The following is a 15,575-nucleotide window of genomic DNA, read 5'->3' as shown; positions in this document are numbered from 1 at the left end:
CCCGATAAGCTAGAGACTTGAAACTTTAAGGATGTATTGGCTATACAGTCAATCCGAAAAGTTTATGTACCTTAGAAATACGCATTTCCTATAATTAAAAAGAAATCAGACATCGGAAGAATAATGCTAATAATAAATAGCTACGTGCTAAAAAGTATAGAAGGAAATATCCAATTAAGTATTGACGCTGATAAAAATTTTTTTTTTCAAAATTTCGGAAAATGCTCCAAATAAAAGTTGTTTACCTTCTAATTTCGATATTTAATGAGTTACGTATGATTATTTGGCATTTTATTGATGTTGACAAAATCCGACCATCCCAGCGTCGAAACGGCAAACTTTTGGCAAAAAATTTCATTTTTCCTTAATTACTCCTAAACCGTTGAATTTACGGGAAAATTGTATAGGACCTTTCTTGTAGAGGACGACGAGATCTACAATTTATGTATAAAAGTTTTTCGCTAGCATTAATATTTAAAGAGTTATGGACTAAAAACGAAAAAATAGTTTTTTGCCAACTACTCGTTAACTATTGACGATAGCGAAAAACTTTTACATGGAAATTGTAGATCTCGTCGTTCTCTACAAGAAAGGTCATATGCACTTTTTCTGTACGTCCAACGGTTTGGGAGTTATTGGCCAAAAACGAAAATTTGGAAGAAATTGAAGGGGGTACCCCTTGGAAAAATCTCGGAAAAATCGAAAATCTTTTTTTGTTGTTTATTATTATCAATGTTCTTCCGATGTCTGATTTCTTTTTAAAAAATGCGTTTCTAAAGTGCATAAACTCTTGGGATTGACTGTATAGCCAATACATCCTTAAGCATCGCTCAGAATTGAATGACAATGCAATACTAAAAAGGAGAAAAGAATTATTTGGATACAACAATTTTAATACATGACGTTTTTAAAATGGACTTAAAAGCATAATTATAAAATACTTGTAGATTTAAAACGAAAAACATGGGGCGCACTGTTCATGCATCAATTATTTACTGCACGCGCCGACCCACGTCTTTCGTTTTAAATCTTGCAAGTATTTTATAATTATTTTTTATACTTTTCAGTCCGTTTTAAAAATTTGTTATTACTTAAATTTTACGGGAAGTCACGGTACTATGGCCACGGAACGCGTTATTTCAATGTCTGCGGTATACAAAGAAACGAGTCCATGTGATCTCGTGAGAGAGAGAGGATTTTAATCGATATGAAATCGTGCGAGGTCGCACCGCTCGCTTCGGATGTATTATGGGTCGAGGGCTTGGTAAAATGTCGCAGTAACGTGTATTTATTTCATACAGAATTAGATTGCAGACTTTCGTGTAAGATAAAGAATTTAGAGTATGATATTAAAAGAATGAAATTCAGGCGTGCATTGCTATTGCTTATTAAATGTTATGGCATTCACTTTGCGCACTGAGCGCATCATTCAAAAACTCTAGCAAACGTGTCTGGTGCAAATGCACGAGAATTCGCAGTCTGATTACGCGGCAGCAAAACATACGAAACACTATTTTCTAATTGAACTAAGGAGGTCGTGGAGATTCTATGATTTATGTATAAGGACTAGCAATGAAAGTTGATTATTTGAATGAAGTGAAATTTGAACGTAATCTACGAATGGATAAGTGTTTTACGATTTTCACTTTCTTGTTTCATGCTAACCAATCGGATCATTCGCATCTTCTCTTAATCGTATCAATTTTTAATTAGACTCGAATCTTTCTTACGAGCAAACGTCCAAACGAGGTATGATTTCTCCTCTTTTGACAATAAAATGCAAGCTTGGCACCGAACGTGAACCTCGTTCGACTCGTTCCGTCGATCCTAGACTTATTTTAGTATAAAATACGTCGACGAGCGTGATACGATCGGACAAAAAATACATGCAGTTCACGTTGCTAGGGTCGAAAGGAGAACGGGCTGCATTCGGCCGATTATTCGCGGCTGCGGCGCGAATTCGTTGCCTAAGCCCGGCACGCGCGACTTCTCGCCTCCTTTCCCGCACGCACACCCGTTACAATTCGCTCAAACTTCCTGCTGCCACGATCGTGAAAGTACCAAAACAAGTTTCAACTGCAAACGCAGTATCGAGTGATTTCGTGATCGAGACCGCCGGAAACCGTTCGACAGTTCCGGTGAAACATGCCGGGAACTGTCCGTCACGTAAGTGACACCCGGTTCCAGTTTCTTATCCACGTTACGAGACGAGATATCAAGAAAGTTCAGCAATTATTTACTGAGAGACCAGTTTAATCATTGTGTAATAAATACTTTTGTCCAGTCTCACCGACGATTCCAATTACGGTTGTACGAGCCGTAAGATCTCTGGCAAAAGTTTAAGACGCGTAATAAAAAGCTGTGTCCAAAGTTTGAAGCAATGAACTTTTAGAAAAAATTATAATTACAGAGGAGTAATGATATTTCAAGTCTCACTGGACACGGTTCACGGATTCTGTTTATTCGCCTCGTAATTAATAGGAACGATCGGGTGAAAATGTCGAAACAGGTAAGTACTTCCGTCGACGGTCGATCGCGTTGGCACAGCAAGTATTCCCGCGTTACAGTTTTAAATCGTGACGCAAAACGTGAGATCGGTGAACCGTGTCGCTCTTAATTAGCAGTACTCGCATATTTCTACGTATGCGAGAACGGGTTTAATGGAAATGCGAATAATATCGGAACTTTTAGTTGACTTTACGCAAGCTCGTTTTGCATTCGTAAGAGGCGCGTTTAGAAGTCGGGGATTTCACAACATCCCGATGAGAAACGGGAGATAATAATTGAGACGCCGGATCCGATTCGACTCATTTTCGTGTCCCACGACTCACAATACGTCCCGTTGCACAATGGGCGATAATAGAAAAAAATGATAGACAATTTTATCGGAGTTTTTCAATTGTATCCGTCGAAATCGTTATTACGTATACCCGGGCACAACAATAGGGGGGCCTCAATTGCGTTAGCGTGTAACTTCATGCATAGAATCCCGGCTCTATCGTGTATCGCAACGCGTCTCTGGGTCACCAATTCGGACCGTCCAGAATTGCGCGACTGACGGTCGTCCACCGTTTACGGGGTTTCCATTGTTCTCAGACGCGACGGTAGAGAATTCGAGCGCGAATCTGTTTCATCTCCGGCTAGTGCCGAGTATGGTAGCTCCGTTACGAAATTATTGCGGCTCGGCTCGCGAACGAGGGCGCAAAAAGGATCATCGAAAGCTATCGTCTTGCGACACGACGGTGTAATACTCGTCGTAACAGGAAATTCCCATTCTGCGTTACAATTTCTATACACACGATGGCAGATGTAAATTGAAATTGCGTTCCTCGTTAAGACTTCCACGTTGTCCGACTCTTGTAAACGCGATCGATCGGCGATTTCGTCGATTCGAAGAATACGAATTAACCCAGTAAGGTTCGACCGTTCCCAGTGAGTCGTGACAGTCATACGCCGCCGACTCGACGGATTACATAAAATGCCACCTACGCCTTCGCCACTGGTATTACGTTGTCAAATTCAAACGGACCTTTTCACCAGTCCCGGTCCGACCAATTTCGAGTCTTTACCGTTGACCCGTGACTCGACTGCAGATTCTTATGCAAAACGAAACGTTCGAAAGAAGTGTTCTCCATAATCGTTCAAGCGTTCATTCGTGGTTTTGGGTTTGTTGGAAATGCGTCGAACCCGCGGTCTATTAGCGAGGTTTCGTCAGAGATTCTCTTATTAAAATTACCTAATAATCGTACAACGATTCGTTCACCATATTACGCATGCCTTTGATCATCCGTGCATCGTCTCCATCACGCTAAAGATATTGCCTTTTAATTTAACAAACAGGATTCTTTCATGTGCCGGGAGCAGCGTAGTACGGAGTTAAAGTTCGAGGAGAAGATTTGACATTTAAAGTTAACAATTCCGTTCTCCTCGTACCCATGAAAGGATCGCGCCGTTCTCGGGTTGTGTAGCGCGATCTTACGGTCGGAACGCGTGCGATCAGATTTGCGCACGCTGGTTCACGGTTCCGCAGGGTGGTTTTCGAAAACGCGAGGGAGACGTACCTTGCTGGCAGCGAGCCGCGTTCAAGAAGCAGCCGAGAATCAGGAACGTGAGGAGAACGTCGACGAACCGAGTGTCCCTTGACATCCTCTCGACGCACCGTTGGCACTGTTTTCCTTTTTTAAAGCGTCGTGAATATACTCAGGTTCTCGGAGGCAGTTCCGGCCGAGCCGTCAGTAACGTGACACCGTCATCTCTTGATTCTCTGGCCCGACGACGTCGTCGCGTTCAAAGTTTTCCGTCTACGTTTTATCGACAGGCATCCTCGCGGGCACACGGAGACGTTTCGCGAGCACGGCGCGCTTGTCACTGGCCAGCGCACGGGTAGAAAGCAAAATCCCACTTTCACTTGGTGGCTGCGCGAGGCGGAGCTGGCACGTCGAGGCCATCGAGATCTTTCCCTCTCCTTCGTCCGCTCTCCTCTCTCTCTCTCTCTCTCTCTCTCTTCTGTACGCGATCGCGTCTTTGTGACGACCGACCGCGAGGGAGAAGGGGCGGTCGCTTGGAAAAACGACGGGGACCGGGTTTTTAGCAAAAATTTGTGAACGTCCGGGTACGACCTTTCCTCGTGCCTCTGCGAAGGCCGCGAAGAGCAACGATCCTTCCAGACGATTTTTAGATCCTGCTTCCAGGATTTGCATACCCTTCCAAGGTGGTCGTTGGAATATAAATTAATTAGCTCGCGATCAATGCAAAATTCTGCGTTCTCTTTTTATCACTTATCTCCTTATCAATGCACACGTACGACTACTCCCTTGTATTATTTACTGTTCCGCGTTCATTCGCATACTGGCACTGTGCGTAAATGAATAAATGAATAAATAAATAATATTCTCCTGTAAAACGATGTAGATGTCGATTATAAAATATTGTCGAATCCAATTGAACGTGTATGGCGTTTTAGCACGTTTCACGACGTTCACGCCGGATTCGTGACTTTTAATTCGGCATTGTATTCGTGTAACATATTTCATTCGTGGTCCATGCACAGTGCATTTAAAAAAGCGAAACTCTGCATTCGGTTTATATATAGCTGTTTAACATCTCTATTTCGGTACCGGGTAGAATTGTTTGTTTTCTGGTCCCGAAGGAATGCAGGCGCGGGCCCGGGTGAACGTCATAACCCGGGCACGTCCTTCGCCAGGACCTTCGTGCGAGCACTTTTTCTTTCCCTTTTCGATCCACGTTCGTTAACCCTTCCGCGGTCGAATCACGTCCGGCCAAGGAGCCACGCTCGGAAAAAGAAGAGCAAGGTCGGGATGCGTCAGGGAAAGTAACAGATCGTGTGATGCAATGACGACGATACTCCGTAATGGGTTCTAGCATTACCACCGCAACGGTATCGGGATTAGTAATACCCTGTCCGCATGTTTTGCGTCACGTACCGACAGCCTCTCGGTCCCTCCGAGAAGAGAGGACAGAATCCTGTTTTTAGACTTTGCTCCTCGCGTCGGATCACGAACCGGGGAATCGGAATTTAAGCGTCGAGCGTTAATAAAGTACAGGAACTTGTAGCCATGGAATTTAGTAAAGAACGATACGAATTCAGGGAAACGTCGAGTCATCTTTTAAAAAGGCCTGCTGACTCAGGGTCGTGAGGATAAAATTGAATACGGTTCCCACGGGGTTTCCGTGAAATGTAACGTCGTTCAAAATTTCAACGACCCTTCGCGTGAAATTACGGGAGGAGATTCGGTTACGTCGCGGCGTCGAGTTGCCAATTTGTATTCGTACGGAGTCAGCAGGAAGTGCAACGCCGGGTCCACGATTCTAACGGTAACAAAGTCGGAGATATAACGTGTACGATCGTATATACGGTATTTCGTTTCGTGACACAGCGTACGAATTCACGGATTAATCCGCCGCTTCGGATCTCATGATCGATCGGAGAGCTCGAAGCAACGAACGGTCGGTCGGCTCGATTTTCACGTGAATCCCCACTTGGATTTTCTAATCGTTCGTTGCCCCCAGCTTCTCGATTGACAAAAAATATCTTCTCAGAAATCGTAGGATCGGAGTATCGCGAGATGTACGATAGAAACACGCGTTGCGATCGGGTTCGTACCTTCCGTTGCAGGCGTTCAAGTCCCAGTCCTCGTAGACTCCTCCGGTTCGTCTTCCTACACAGGCATTCAAATCTCCAAACGCGTCTCGTCATTACCGACGTAATATTAAAATCCCAAAACTGCTATGTTCAAATTCGTATTTACCGATCGATCGCGTAACTTTTAGAGTGAAATTTTTTTATTTTTCATTCAACTTTTGCTCAATGGAATATGAATTTTTATTTATTTCGTCATGGAACAGCACTGAACGGAAATAACAATTGAAAGATCGATTCGCGAATTGTGCTTGGTCAGAAAAATGATTGTCATGGATTTTGACTCGTTACTTCGGGTAGTACAAGACTCGATCTTTTCAATCTGTTATATTTGAACATCGACTTATATAAGTTCACTGCACATGATCGTTTAAACTAATACAAGTGCGCAACGAGCGCTGGGTAATTTTTATACAAAATATTCGTAATGTTTGGATCGGTTCGCATAACCGAAATCGAATAAAGTACGTACAAAATTCGCGCTACACGCGATAGAATATAATTAATTGTTCCTCCTTCGATTTGAACGTATTAATTTTTACTGAAGGTGAATCAGCAGATCGACAGATACGCTTACGTTATGGCGTGTTTCGCGTCACGCACGCTATGACACAAACACAACATGCACACGCGCATGCATACGTATTTTCTTCCGTTAGCTGTGTGACGAATTGGCGTTAATTTTTATTGAATCCTATAATTACATGCGATAATCATCTCGTGTGTAAAGTACTGCAATTCAACTACAGCTAGAAATCATTTGTTATCTCGGACACCGTATGTATACATCGCGCGCATTGATTCCGCTCTCGTTTAGCTGTAACAGAAACAGATTCGACCGTCAGAAAAACAGTATAGAGACGTCTCTCACAATTTTTCGATCTTTGATCGGACAATTACTTTGTGGTCGGTCGCCGCGACGGTTCCGAAGCGGTGGGAGGTGGTGGCGGACCCCTGCGAGCCAATTCTTCTAAATATCCCATTAGTAAACGCGTTCGTTCGGCAGCCGCTGCTTCCAGAACGAGAAATCGCCGATCCTTTCTCAAGATCTCCTCGATCTCTGCCAAATGTGCATTGTTCTCTTGTACCTTCTTGTACGTCTTGTCGGTGATCAGTTTCGTTTCCTGAAATTGAGATTTGACAAAACTCATTGTACAAGATGTATCGCGAAATAATTAGAGACGTCGTGAACTCACTTGTAACAGTTCTCTGAAGTCAGCTTTGGCCGCAACGAGTTTGTCTTTAATATACTCTTTGAACTCCTTCTCACACTTCTGCGAAGAAAATAATGATTGAGATACGACGAACGAGAGGACGTTGTTAGTTGTAAAGCGAGATACGTACTCGGTCGCTGGACGAAAATTTCAGATATCTGGGATCGTCCTTCAATAACTTCTTAATATCCCTCCACGACGCGGTGAGCTCCGTGGAAGCACCCACTTCGTCGAGGAGCTCGCGGAACTTGTCGCGCTTCTTACGGCTCAGTTGTTCTATGTGCTCGTTGAACAACCTCTCTTTCTCCTCGCGATCCAAGCTCTCCGCCAATTCCCATCTGTGATCCTTCCTCAATTGGCGTTTCGCTTCTCGCCAGGCCAGGTCACCGTTCCTCACCTGTGCAATCGTGTATGCGTCAGATCGGAAGCTCGATCGATCGGCACATAGAAAGTATGTAATTACGAGGTACGTACCAGGTCCGCGAGAAGAGCGCTGAAATGTTGCACCGCCTCTGTGTGACGATGATGCTGTCTTTCCTTGTCTCTGTCGCGAAGGTGCGTGGCGAGGGTCCTCTGAACTTCCCTCTCTCGTTCGCGGAGACTCGCCTCGGCTCTTCTCTCGCGTTCACGCTTCTGCTTCTCGCGATCCTCTTCCGAGTCGGACTGCTCTTCCGCGTCCTCCTTTCGGACAAACGATCGTTTCAAATATCTGTTCGCGCGTACGAAACGTCGTCCCGTTTTCGACGACGAACCGACGGTACTTACATCGTTCTCTTTCTTGGACGGTTTGTCGTCGTTATCTTCTATTTCGCCGCTTTCCTTTTCCGCGGTCGCCTCCTTCTTTTCCTTGCCATTTTCCTCGGAGGGCGCTTCGCTTTTCCGTTTCTTATCCTTCGAACTGTCCTTCTCTATCCGATCCTTGGAGGACTTGTCCTTATACTTATCGACGTCCTTTCGGTCCCTGTCCTTCTTCTCGGATTTGTGATGATCCTTGTCCCTATGTCGGTGATCTTTCTCTTTCTCCTTCTCCTTTTTCCGTTCCTCCTTTAGCATACGAACGTAATCCCTAAACCAATCTTCCCTCGTGCTTGCCGACTCTACCACTCTGTACCTCCAATCAGATTCCAATTTTTTCTTACAATCGCTCCAGTGCGAATGCCTGTCGATGTCTTTGTGCTCACGCAGCATCGCTATGAATTCCTTTTTCACCTGAAACGCATTTACCATAATAGTTTTCATCATTGAAAAACGATCACATCTTGCTTACGTTCTATTCGTACAGTTCTCTCTTATGTTTAATCTCTTATTTAAATATTCATTATATATATATGTATATATCTTTTGTTCTTTAATATCAGTTTGATCATGCACGCTTAATAATTTCCAACCAGTGATTACTTGTTCGGCCACATTACGATCACCATTATAATGTTTATTATTACGCATGTCTGTGAAAAATTAATGACTCGTAATGTGGATCGAACAATGTCAACTTGCAAACCTTTTCATTGGTTTTCAAACACTATATTTCGTTTAGGGGTAGAAGAAATAGTCATTCATGTCATTCGTTCGTGTCAGGAGGTATCACAACGTTAAAGGCTCTACTTGTTGGAATTTTGTTTTTGGTTTTTTTTGTAATGAATTAAGCTGGTCAGTTTCGCTGAAAAAAATTACAATCATTATAGCTGTAAGAATAATTATGTTTCCGACCGAGTCATCATTAAACACGCGACGCGTTTTAGTATCAAGTTATATCAATATTGAGATTTCATAAAGTGAAATACGCTGCGTAGTTTAATGATGAGACGGAATATAAAATGGTATGATTTCTATCTGCTGCCCTTGCTGAAAAGAGAAGATTCGTTAGTCGTCGACATCGATTTTGAAAATATTCATTGTTCTCAGCCGTTCAAATTACGAAATAAGATGAAGAGCTACGATGACTCACCGACACCGAGTAAGGAAAAGTAGAGAAATTATACTTCACTGAAATCGTTCGAACTTTCTTTTGTAAAAATTCTGCTCGATCTTTCATTTTCAAATTCCTATTACGTAATTTGTGAACGACCACACAATATCTTCGACGTAATAATTTATCATTCGATTCACGTAAACTTAATACACGTTCTATTTAACAATGAAAGATGACTAAAGTTGCTGGCACATTTCGGTCTTGAATATATTACGTTCTATTGCAGTTATCACTCGGATCCTAATCCCACCGAATTTTCACGTAACGTAACTAAGAAACTTTTGTGCCACAATTGTCATTGACTTTCATCTAAGATACTCGATTTATTTCCAAAGTCCACTTCTATTCGTTCTCTTTTTTATTTAAAAAAAGACGAAAGCAGTCAAGGTTCTCTGAAGAATACAAACCAAAATTTCGTAAAAGCACACTCGTTCTATTATTTCAATGTACTCATCTTGTCGCTTCGAATGCATTTAATTATTTTAATAAAACTGCTCGTGTCGCATTTCATGGCAAGAAAAACTTTCGTGGTAACGTGAAAAAAAAGAGAAATGTCTAAATACCGATTGAAATTAAACTCTGGTACTGCATGTATTGACATAAGAACAAGTAAAAGTTATGCTCCATAATAAATAGTTTTTTTGAACATTTGACACATCATATACTAGAGAGACAGGGAGAGAAACAGAGAGAGAGAGAGAGAGAGAGAGAGAGAGATAGAGAGGGTCTACAAGAAAATACATTTGTTCTTATGTTGATACATCAATTATACGTAAAGCAAGATTGGTAGCTTCTCTTAATGCAAAACTAACGGTTCTTTATCTCCAGAAAATGGAACAAGATTTTGCGACTAATGCTTTCGGAATCGTAGCTACCATTAAAAAAGGACGGAGGGTCTTTCGCCCGACAAAATTTCATTTCCTTTCCTATTCGCTTTGAGACTGTTTCTTTGATTCTTTGGGGATAAGTTAATCTTTTGAAGTAACGAGGATTACGAGTAATATACAAATACCGAGTTCGTTCATTCTCATGACTCTGCTTTGGAGTAAAGAATGCGGCGCGCGAGGGTGTGCCAACTGTGCCACGCAGTGTAGGTGGGGATGGTAGATGACATCATCCATGCCACCAACCAGCTTCAGAACCAAGCCACTCCACATACGGAACCTGTCCTGCCTGCCTCCTGACTGAAGTGGAGAGTTCAGAACACATAAGTATATAAGGAACCGTCACATACTAAGATTTTTGTTTTTTTATATATTCTCTATATTCTCCCATCTTACAGCTACGAAAACTTTTTTGTCTAGATCGAGATTGATTTTCTACTGGAGTAGAGATTTATTTTTATCAGAGAAACTTCTCCTGGTATGTGTTCTTCAGCCGTTAATTTTACGAATTTTTCTCGTATTAGAATTATAAATCTTACAAGTGGAACAAAATAGTAGTAACATACCTATAGAACCTGAAAGAAACTCGTTAATTATTGCTGAAAGTACAAAGACTCGTTAAGCGTTATTATACTGTATATTCTGTTCTTGTTCGAGATCAGAATTCGTTACTTATTTATCGTATCATCGCACATCGTGTCTTTTCTTTAAAACGATACAAACTTCTAGACTTTCGGTGCTGAACAAAGACTTGCTCGACGTTTAAATAACTTATCGCGATTCTAATATTATATGCTAGTTTTATTCGATATTCTTATTATGATTTTCCTGAGCAAAATGAAGGATGCTTGTATGAGAACGTGGTTCGGTGTGGAAAGAGGAAGGGTTCAATGGACATGAACTTGTCTTTTTATTCTACGTGGAGAATCAAGGTATAAGATACTAAGAACCACGTTTCTCATATTTCGTTCATAAATTCAGTTCGAAGGAATCAGAAAGTACCTTGATTCTCGCACGCTTCAGAAATTTGATGTTCGTTAGGAATTAACATGTACAAGATTCATCTCTTACTTAGGACACTGATTAAATTATAGCAAGAATATTCGTAAAGGATTTTCGATCAAGTTTCTGTAGCACAAGTCCTGAAAAGCAATATCCTCGTTGCGACAATGTTCATAAAATGAAAATACCTGTTCTCGTTTCGCTGTTTTTTCCTCTTTCTCCTTCTTTCGCACTTCCAGCAGATATTCGTTGAATAGGCTCTCCCGTTCGCGCATCTTTTCTACATTCTTAAACCGTTCATCGCGCCCATGTTTCTGAGCGAAATCACTAAACGAGGATCTAGACGAAAAAGCAATTGTTCATATAAAACACGAACTACATCGACGATGTTCATTGTAAATTTTAATACGTACTTTCCATGAAGACCGGCTTCTTCTAACAGTTTTTGGAATTGTTCTTTGCGTTCCTTCATTTTGTTCCTCTTTTCCCGCCTCTCCTCCTCCGCCCTCTCCTTCACGTACTTCTCGAACACCTGCTTCCTCTCTTTAGACGTCAAAAGTAGATAACGAGGGTCAAACACGATTTTATGAAGCTCCTTCTCCCAGGTGCTGAACGCTGACACCTATTCCAAACGTTATTTAAATTAAAACAATTTCATCTCGCGCCAATTTGCATCGATCAATAATGATCATTTACATCTTTCTCTGCAAGCATGTCCCTGAACGATTTGATCCTCGTCTCCAAGGGAACGATCGCCCTCTCTCTGGCCGCCCGCACTTCCGCCTCTATCGCAGCTTCTTTCCCGATGTCAATGGTCTTCTTGCTCTCTTTCTCCTCCTCTTCTTTCGGCACTACGGCTGAAAATTATACCACCCATATTACGATCACAGTCTGAAGATTCTATCGGAATATAAGTGATACGTACTCTTCGTATCCTCCTGTTTTATCTTCTTCGCCGGTGTCGGCTGGTCGTCGTCGCTGCTCTCGCTCGTGTCCGACTGTCGAGGTGTCTTGGTAGGCACCACGGCATCCGGTGGCGTAGACACCATCTTGTCGACGTCCTGACGACCGATGAGATCGTCCGGTCTCTCCCAAACAGAGATACGCGACGAGGGATTGTAGAAAAATACGCGTCCATCTCCCGTCCAAACGACACACCTACCGAGCAGAGTTAAAATTTACGCCCTCGTTTAAGCTGCGCTGTCAGATTCATTTTTCTATATTATATACCACGGAGTTCCAGGTACTGGTGTGCTAGAGATTGGTCGAGACTTGTCTTGAGGTTTCGCGGCCTCTTTAGGCGCCGCTTCCTCCTTTTTCGGCTTATTAGCGTCTTCTTTTACACTATCTTTGGTTTCGTGATTGCTTTCCTGAGGTTTCTCCTGCTTCACAGGTTCGGTAGTCACGTTATTAGCAACGGTGGAGCTGGTCACGGCGGCATTTGCGGAGTTCGCGGTCGCCTCCTCCGCCTTTTGCCGGAGCGCTAATTTTGCACCTGAAAGAAATCACGATATACACGCTTGTACGAAGTAACCGTAAATCGCGATCTTAAGAAACTTACTGTCGAGATCTTTTAACGCTTGTGGCTTCTCCCATACCGATTCCCCGGCTTTGCTATTGTAATAATACAGTCTGCCATCCGGAGCGCGATGCTCGGTCCACACCATGGCAGACGCTACCAGTTCTTGATCGAGCTGAGCCAATATAGCTGGATCTTCCGCCGGTGCTTGAGGTGCCATTACCCCGTGTGGCATTTGCGGCATACCTGAACATAATTTTTTTCTTTTACTATAAGTAAAAGTATTTCGAACGCTCGAGCATCGTTCTATGAATCTTACCCCAATTTGCCTGTGGCGGGCCGTAGCCCCCGAAGGGCTGGAAGCCTGGCGGTGGCATACCGAAAGGTGCCGCCCCGAACTGAGTCGCGATCGGTCCACCGAACTGATTCGGCATTCTATGTTGCATCGGTATCATATTAGGAGGGGGTTGCATCATATTCGTGTTCACTGCCGAGGTGTTCATGGACGGGGTAGTGGCCACGGTCACGGGTGCCGTACCTAAGCGCAAACGTTTTTATTAGATTTTTATTTTTCCATCAAAGTTCGTCGACGAACATTCTTGTACCATTTGGCTGCGTCGCATCGGCCGGTTGCGTAGTCATGTCCGGCGTTTCGCCGAGGGTCGGAGGCGGGCCTGTGCCAGGAGGAGCCGTGCTAAGCTGGTTAATAGCGTCCGCGTTATTCGTCGATGGTTGCTCGCTGTTCTGCGAGATTCGGTTCTCGGCGATTTGACTCGGGGTGGTGGCCGTCGAAGTAGGTGTGTTCGACGGGGCTGCTTGCTTAGATGCTCCGTGAACCAGCTGTTCTAACTGTAACCGAGAATCACGACGTGACGAAGACGATCGCGAAGGAATTCGACGAGCGTAATGAAATTCAACGGACCTGGTCTTGTACCATCACTTTAACGTTTGGTCCCTCTGGTTTTGTCCACGTAGTCTCCCTTGTACGAATATTATAATAATAAGATTTGCCGTCTGGTGTTTTCGTTTCTACCCATACCTCTCCGTTGAGATCTAAGCCTGGAATGTTTGCTTGCTGCTGCACCTGTTGCTGTGGCGGCTGCTGCTGACCTGGAATCTATAATGGAGTTCTCAATATTACGATAACGGCATTCAACACGGGCCCACTACGTTTCTGTAAACGAAAATTTACGTTATTCATATTTGGCGGTCCCATTCCAGGAGGTGGTCCGTACGGTCCCGGACCTGTCCCAATTGGGCCATTCATCATGTGTGGCGGTGGCTAATCGCATATAAAGTGAAATTACACTTTATTGGGCAATGGTCTTCGAAGAGGAGCAGCCATAGAGTAGAATGATAATTACCATTCCTGGAGGTCCCATCAGGTTCGGAGGTCCCATCAGATTCGGTGGCCCCATCGGTCCCCAGCTAGGGTCGAACGGCGGCGGTCCTCGAAATCTTGGCCCCGTCGGACCCGGTGGACAGTTCGGCCTCGGTGGTCCCTCGAATGGAAATCCGTTGTTCGCTCCACGAAACATGGGTCCTCTGGGTCCAAATCCTCGTCCTCTAAACCTCAGTGGTCCGCCTCTCATCGGAAAATCAAACCCACCTCTGCCACAACCATCTCGATTACTCTCGTATGTAGTGACCAGAAACTTCACGTACCATACGTCTGAATCATTTACCCAACTGCGAACATCTTCATCTTCTCTCATACGAACTTCAGAGTAGAACGAATCGAACACAATTTTTCATATCGTACAAAATTCATTTACGAAGAACGTTGAAGATGTGAGTACTCTCGCGATGAATCGAGAACGAGTCAAATTCAGAGATTCGTGATCGGTGAAACGGTGGATCGAATGAAAATCGTGGGTAAATGATCTCGTCGTATCGGAGCGTACGTAGACGCGACAGTCGCGTTTCCATAGTATTTATACGGGTGGTAAGGGGAATCGGTGACGGTACCGAAGTTTGATCGTTTTCCGTCAGCCAGTGGATTTGCTCGAGAGGTCGGGAGTCTGAGGGGTCGGCCAGGAAGCTAACCTTATACTCCCGAATTATATTTCGAGCGAATCGCTCTGCGTGGAAGTGTTCGGGACGACAGAAGAAACCGTAACGTACCTAAATCCTCCTCGTCCTCGTGGCACGAAATGCCTATAATCTTCACCGTCGAAACTATAATCCTCGGTCTCTTCCATACCCTCCTCATTGTGCTCTTGCTCATTATTAGAAGCGGTTTCCGTGGCCGCGGGTGTTGGCTCGGCAGTCACTTCCATTTTACTATGATCAACGAACTAACTGCTTCGTTTCTACACGCCCATTTATTTCTTTTCACGGCTCGCACGAAAACGCCGCAAACAAATCACTATTTTGTTCAACGTAAGCCGTAAACATATTATTACCAGAGAGGAAATGAGAGTGGTCACGCCCGGGACTTTGTGATTCCCGTACAAGTGCTGCGCCAAGAGGCGGATACTCAAAGAGGGAGCGCGTGCAACGGTCGATTCAGTAGATTTCTACCCTGATTCCGATAAAAACCGATAGATCGCGTTCACCGAAGGTTTCGACGAGAACCGATAGATCGCACTACGAGTCAAATAGCGCGGGAGGCGATCGCACGAAATGAAAAACAGAAAATGAATGTGTCGGTTTGTTGATTAAGAAAAAATTTGTGGAAATGTGTCTCGAGTGTCATTAAGATTCTATTTGGAGATCAACAGCATGGACGAAAATGATCCAGGTAAGCACGCGATAATTCATTACTTTCACAGGTAGAAATGATCTTGATGGACCCGAGGAATTGAAAGTTTGCTCGTGCCAT

General features: G+C 43.7%; 2 protein-coding genes across 5 annotated transcripts in view; both read right to left on the bottom strand.

Moving 5' to 3' along the window:
- The window catches only part of LOC108629463 (nuclear pore complex protein DDB_G0274915), an 11,423-nt gene extending 7,023 nt beyond the window's left edge, over positions 1-4,400 (bottom strand). Inside the window, exon 1 of the mRNA XM_018032141.2 lies at positions 4,062-4,400. Within this exon, the coding sequence (XP_017887630.1) occupies positions 4,062-4,146 (85 nt within the window). The 5' untranslated portion in view covers positions 4,147-4,400. The remainder of the gene's footprint in view (positions 1-4,061) is intronic.
- A 1,929-nt stretch (positions 4,401-6,329) lies between these two features.
- On the bottom strand, positions 6,330-15,171 carry LOC108629496 (transcription elongation regulator 1). Of its 4 annotated transcripts, none has more exons than XM_018032216.2 (18): positions 14,876-15,171; positions 14,116-14,362; positions 13,944-14,033; positions 13,674-13,868; positions 13,357-13,600; positions 13,071-13,289; positions 12,794-12,997; positions 12,463-12,727; positions 12,158-12,390; positions 11,929-12,089; positions 11,646-11,854; positions 11,421-11,571; positions 8,140-8,583; positions 7,849-8,052; positions 7,505-7,771; positions 7,357-7,434; positions 7,061-7,284; positions 6,330-6,977 (listed from the first exon to the last, which is right to left on the bottom strand). In XM_018032216.2, the coding sequence occupies exons 1-18, from the start codon at positions 15,028-15,030 to the stop codon at positions 6,974-6,976; spliced, it is 3,594 nt and encodes a 1,197-aa protein (XP_017887705.1). In that variant the 5' UTR covers positions 15,031-15,171; the 3' UTR covers positions 6,330-6,973. The 4 variants fall into 4 exon arrangements, with proteins under 4 accessions (XP_017887705.1, XP_017887704.1, XP_026673157.1 ...); XM_018032215.2 differs by having other exon boundaries at positions 7,849-8,055; positions 14,876-15,170; XM_026817356.1 differs by lacking the exon at positions 13,944-14,033 and having other exon boundaries at positions 7,849-8,055; positions 14,876-15,170.
- Positions 15,172-15,575: the final 404 nt, after the last annotated feature.

The sequence above is a fragment of the Ceratina calcarata genome, unplaced genomic scaffold (genome assembly GCF_001652005.2).
Source record: "Ceratina calcarata isolate Rehan_Ccalc_2016 unplaced genomic scaffold, ASM165200v1 scaffold569.2, whole genome shotgun sequence".
NCBI lineage: Eukaryota > Metazoa > Arthropoda > Insecta > Hymenoptera > Apidae > Ceratina > Ceratina calcarata.
Note: the sequence above shows the minus strand (reverse complement) of the source record. Positions and strands in the feature narration are given on the sequence as shown.

Coding starts and splice junctions, on each gene's coding strand:
- LOC108629496 (XM_018032215.2), bottom strand. CDS start 15,030: ATGGAAGTGACTGCCGAGCCAACACCCGCGGCCACGGAAACCGCTTCT. Junction 12,391..12,462: donor CCAGTACCTGGAACTCCGTG/GTATATAATATA, acceptor TCTGCTCGGTAG/GTGTGTCGTTTGGACGGGAG. Junction 8,056..8,139: donor CGTCCAAGAAAGAGAACGAT/GTAAGTACCGTC, acceptor TTTGTCCGAAAG/GAGGACGCGGAAGAGCAGTC.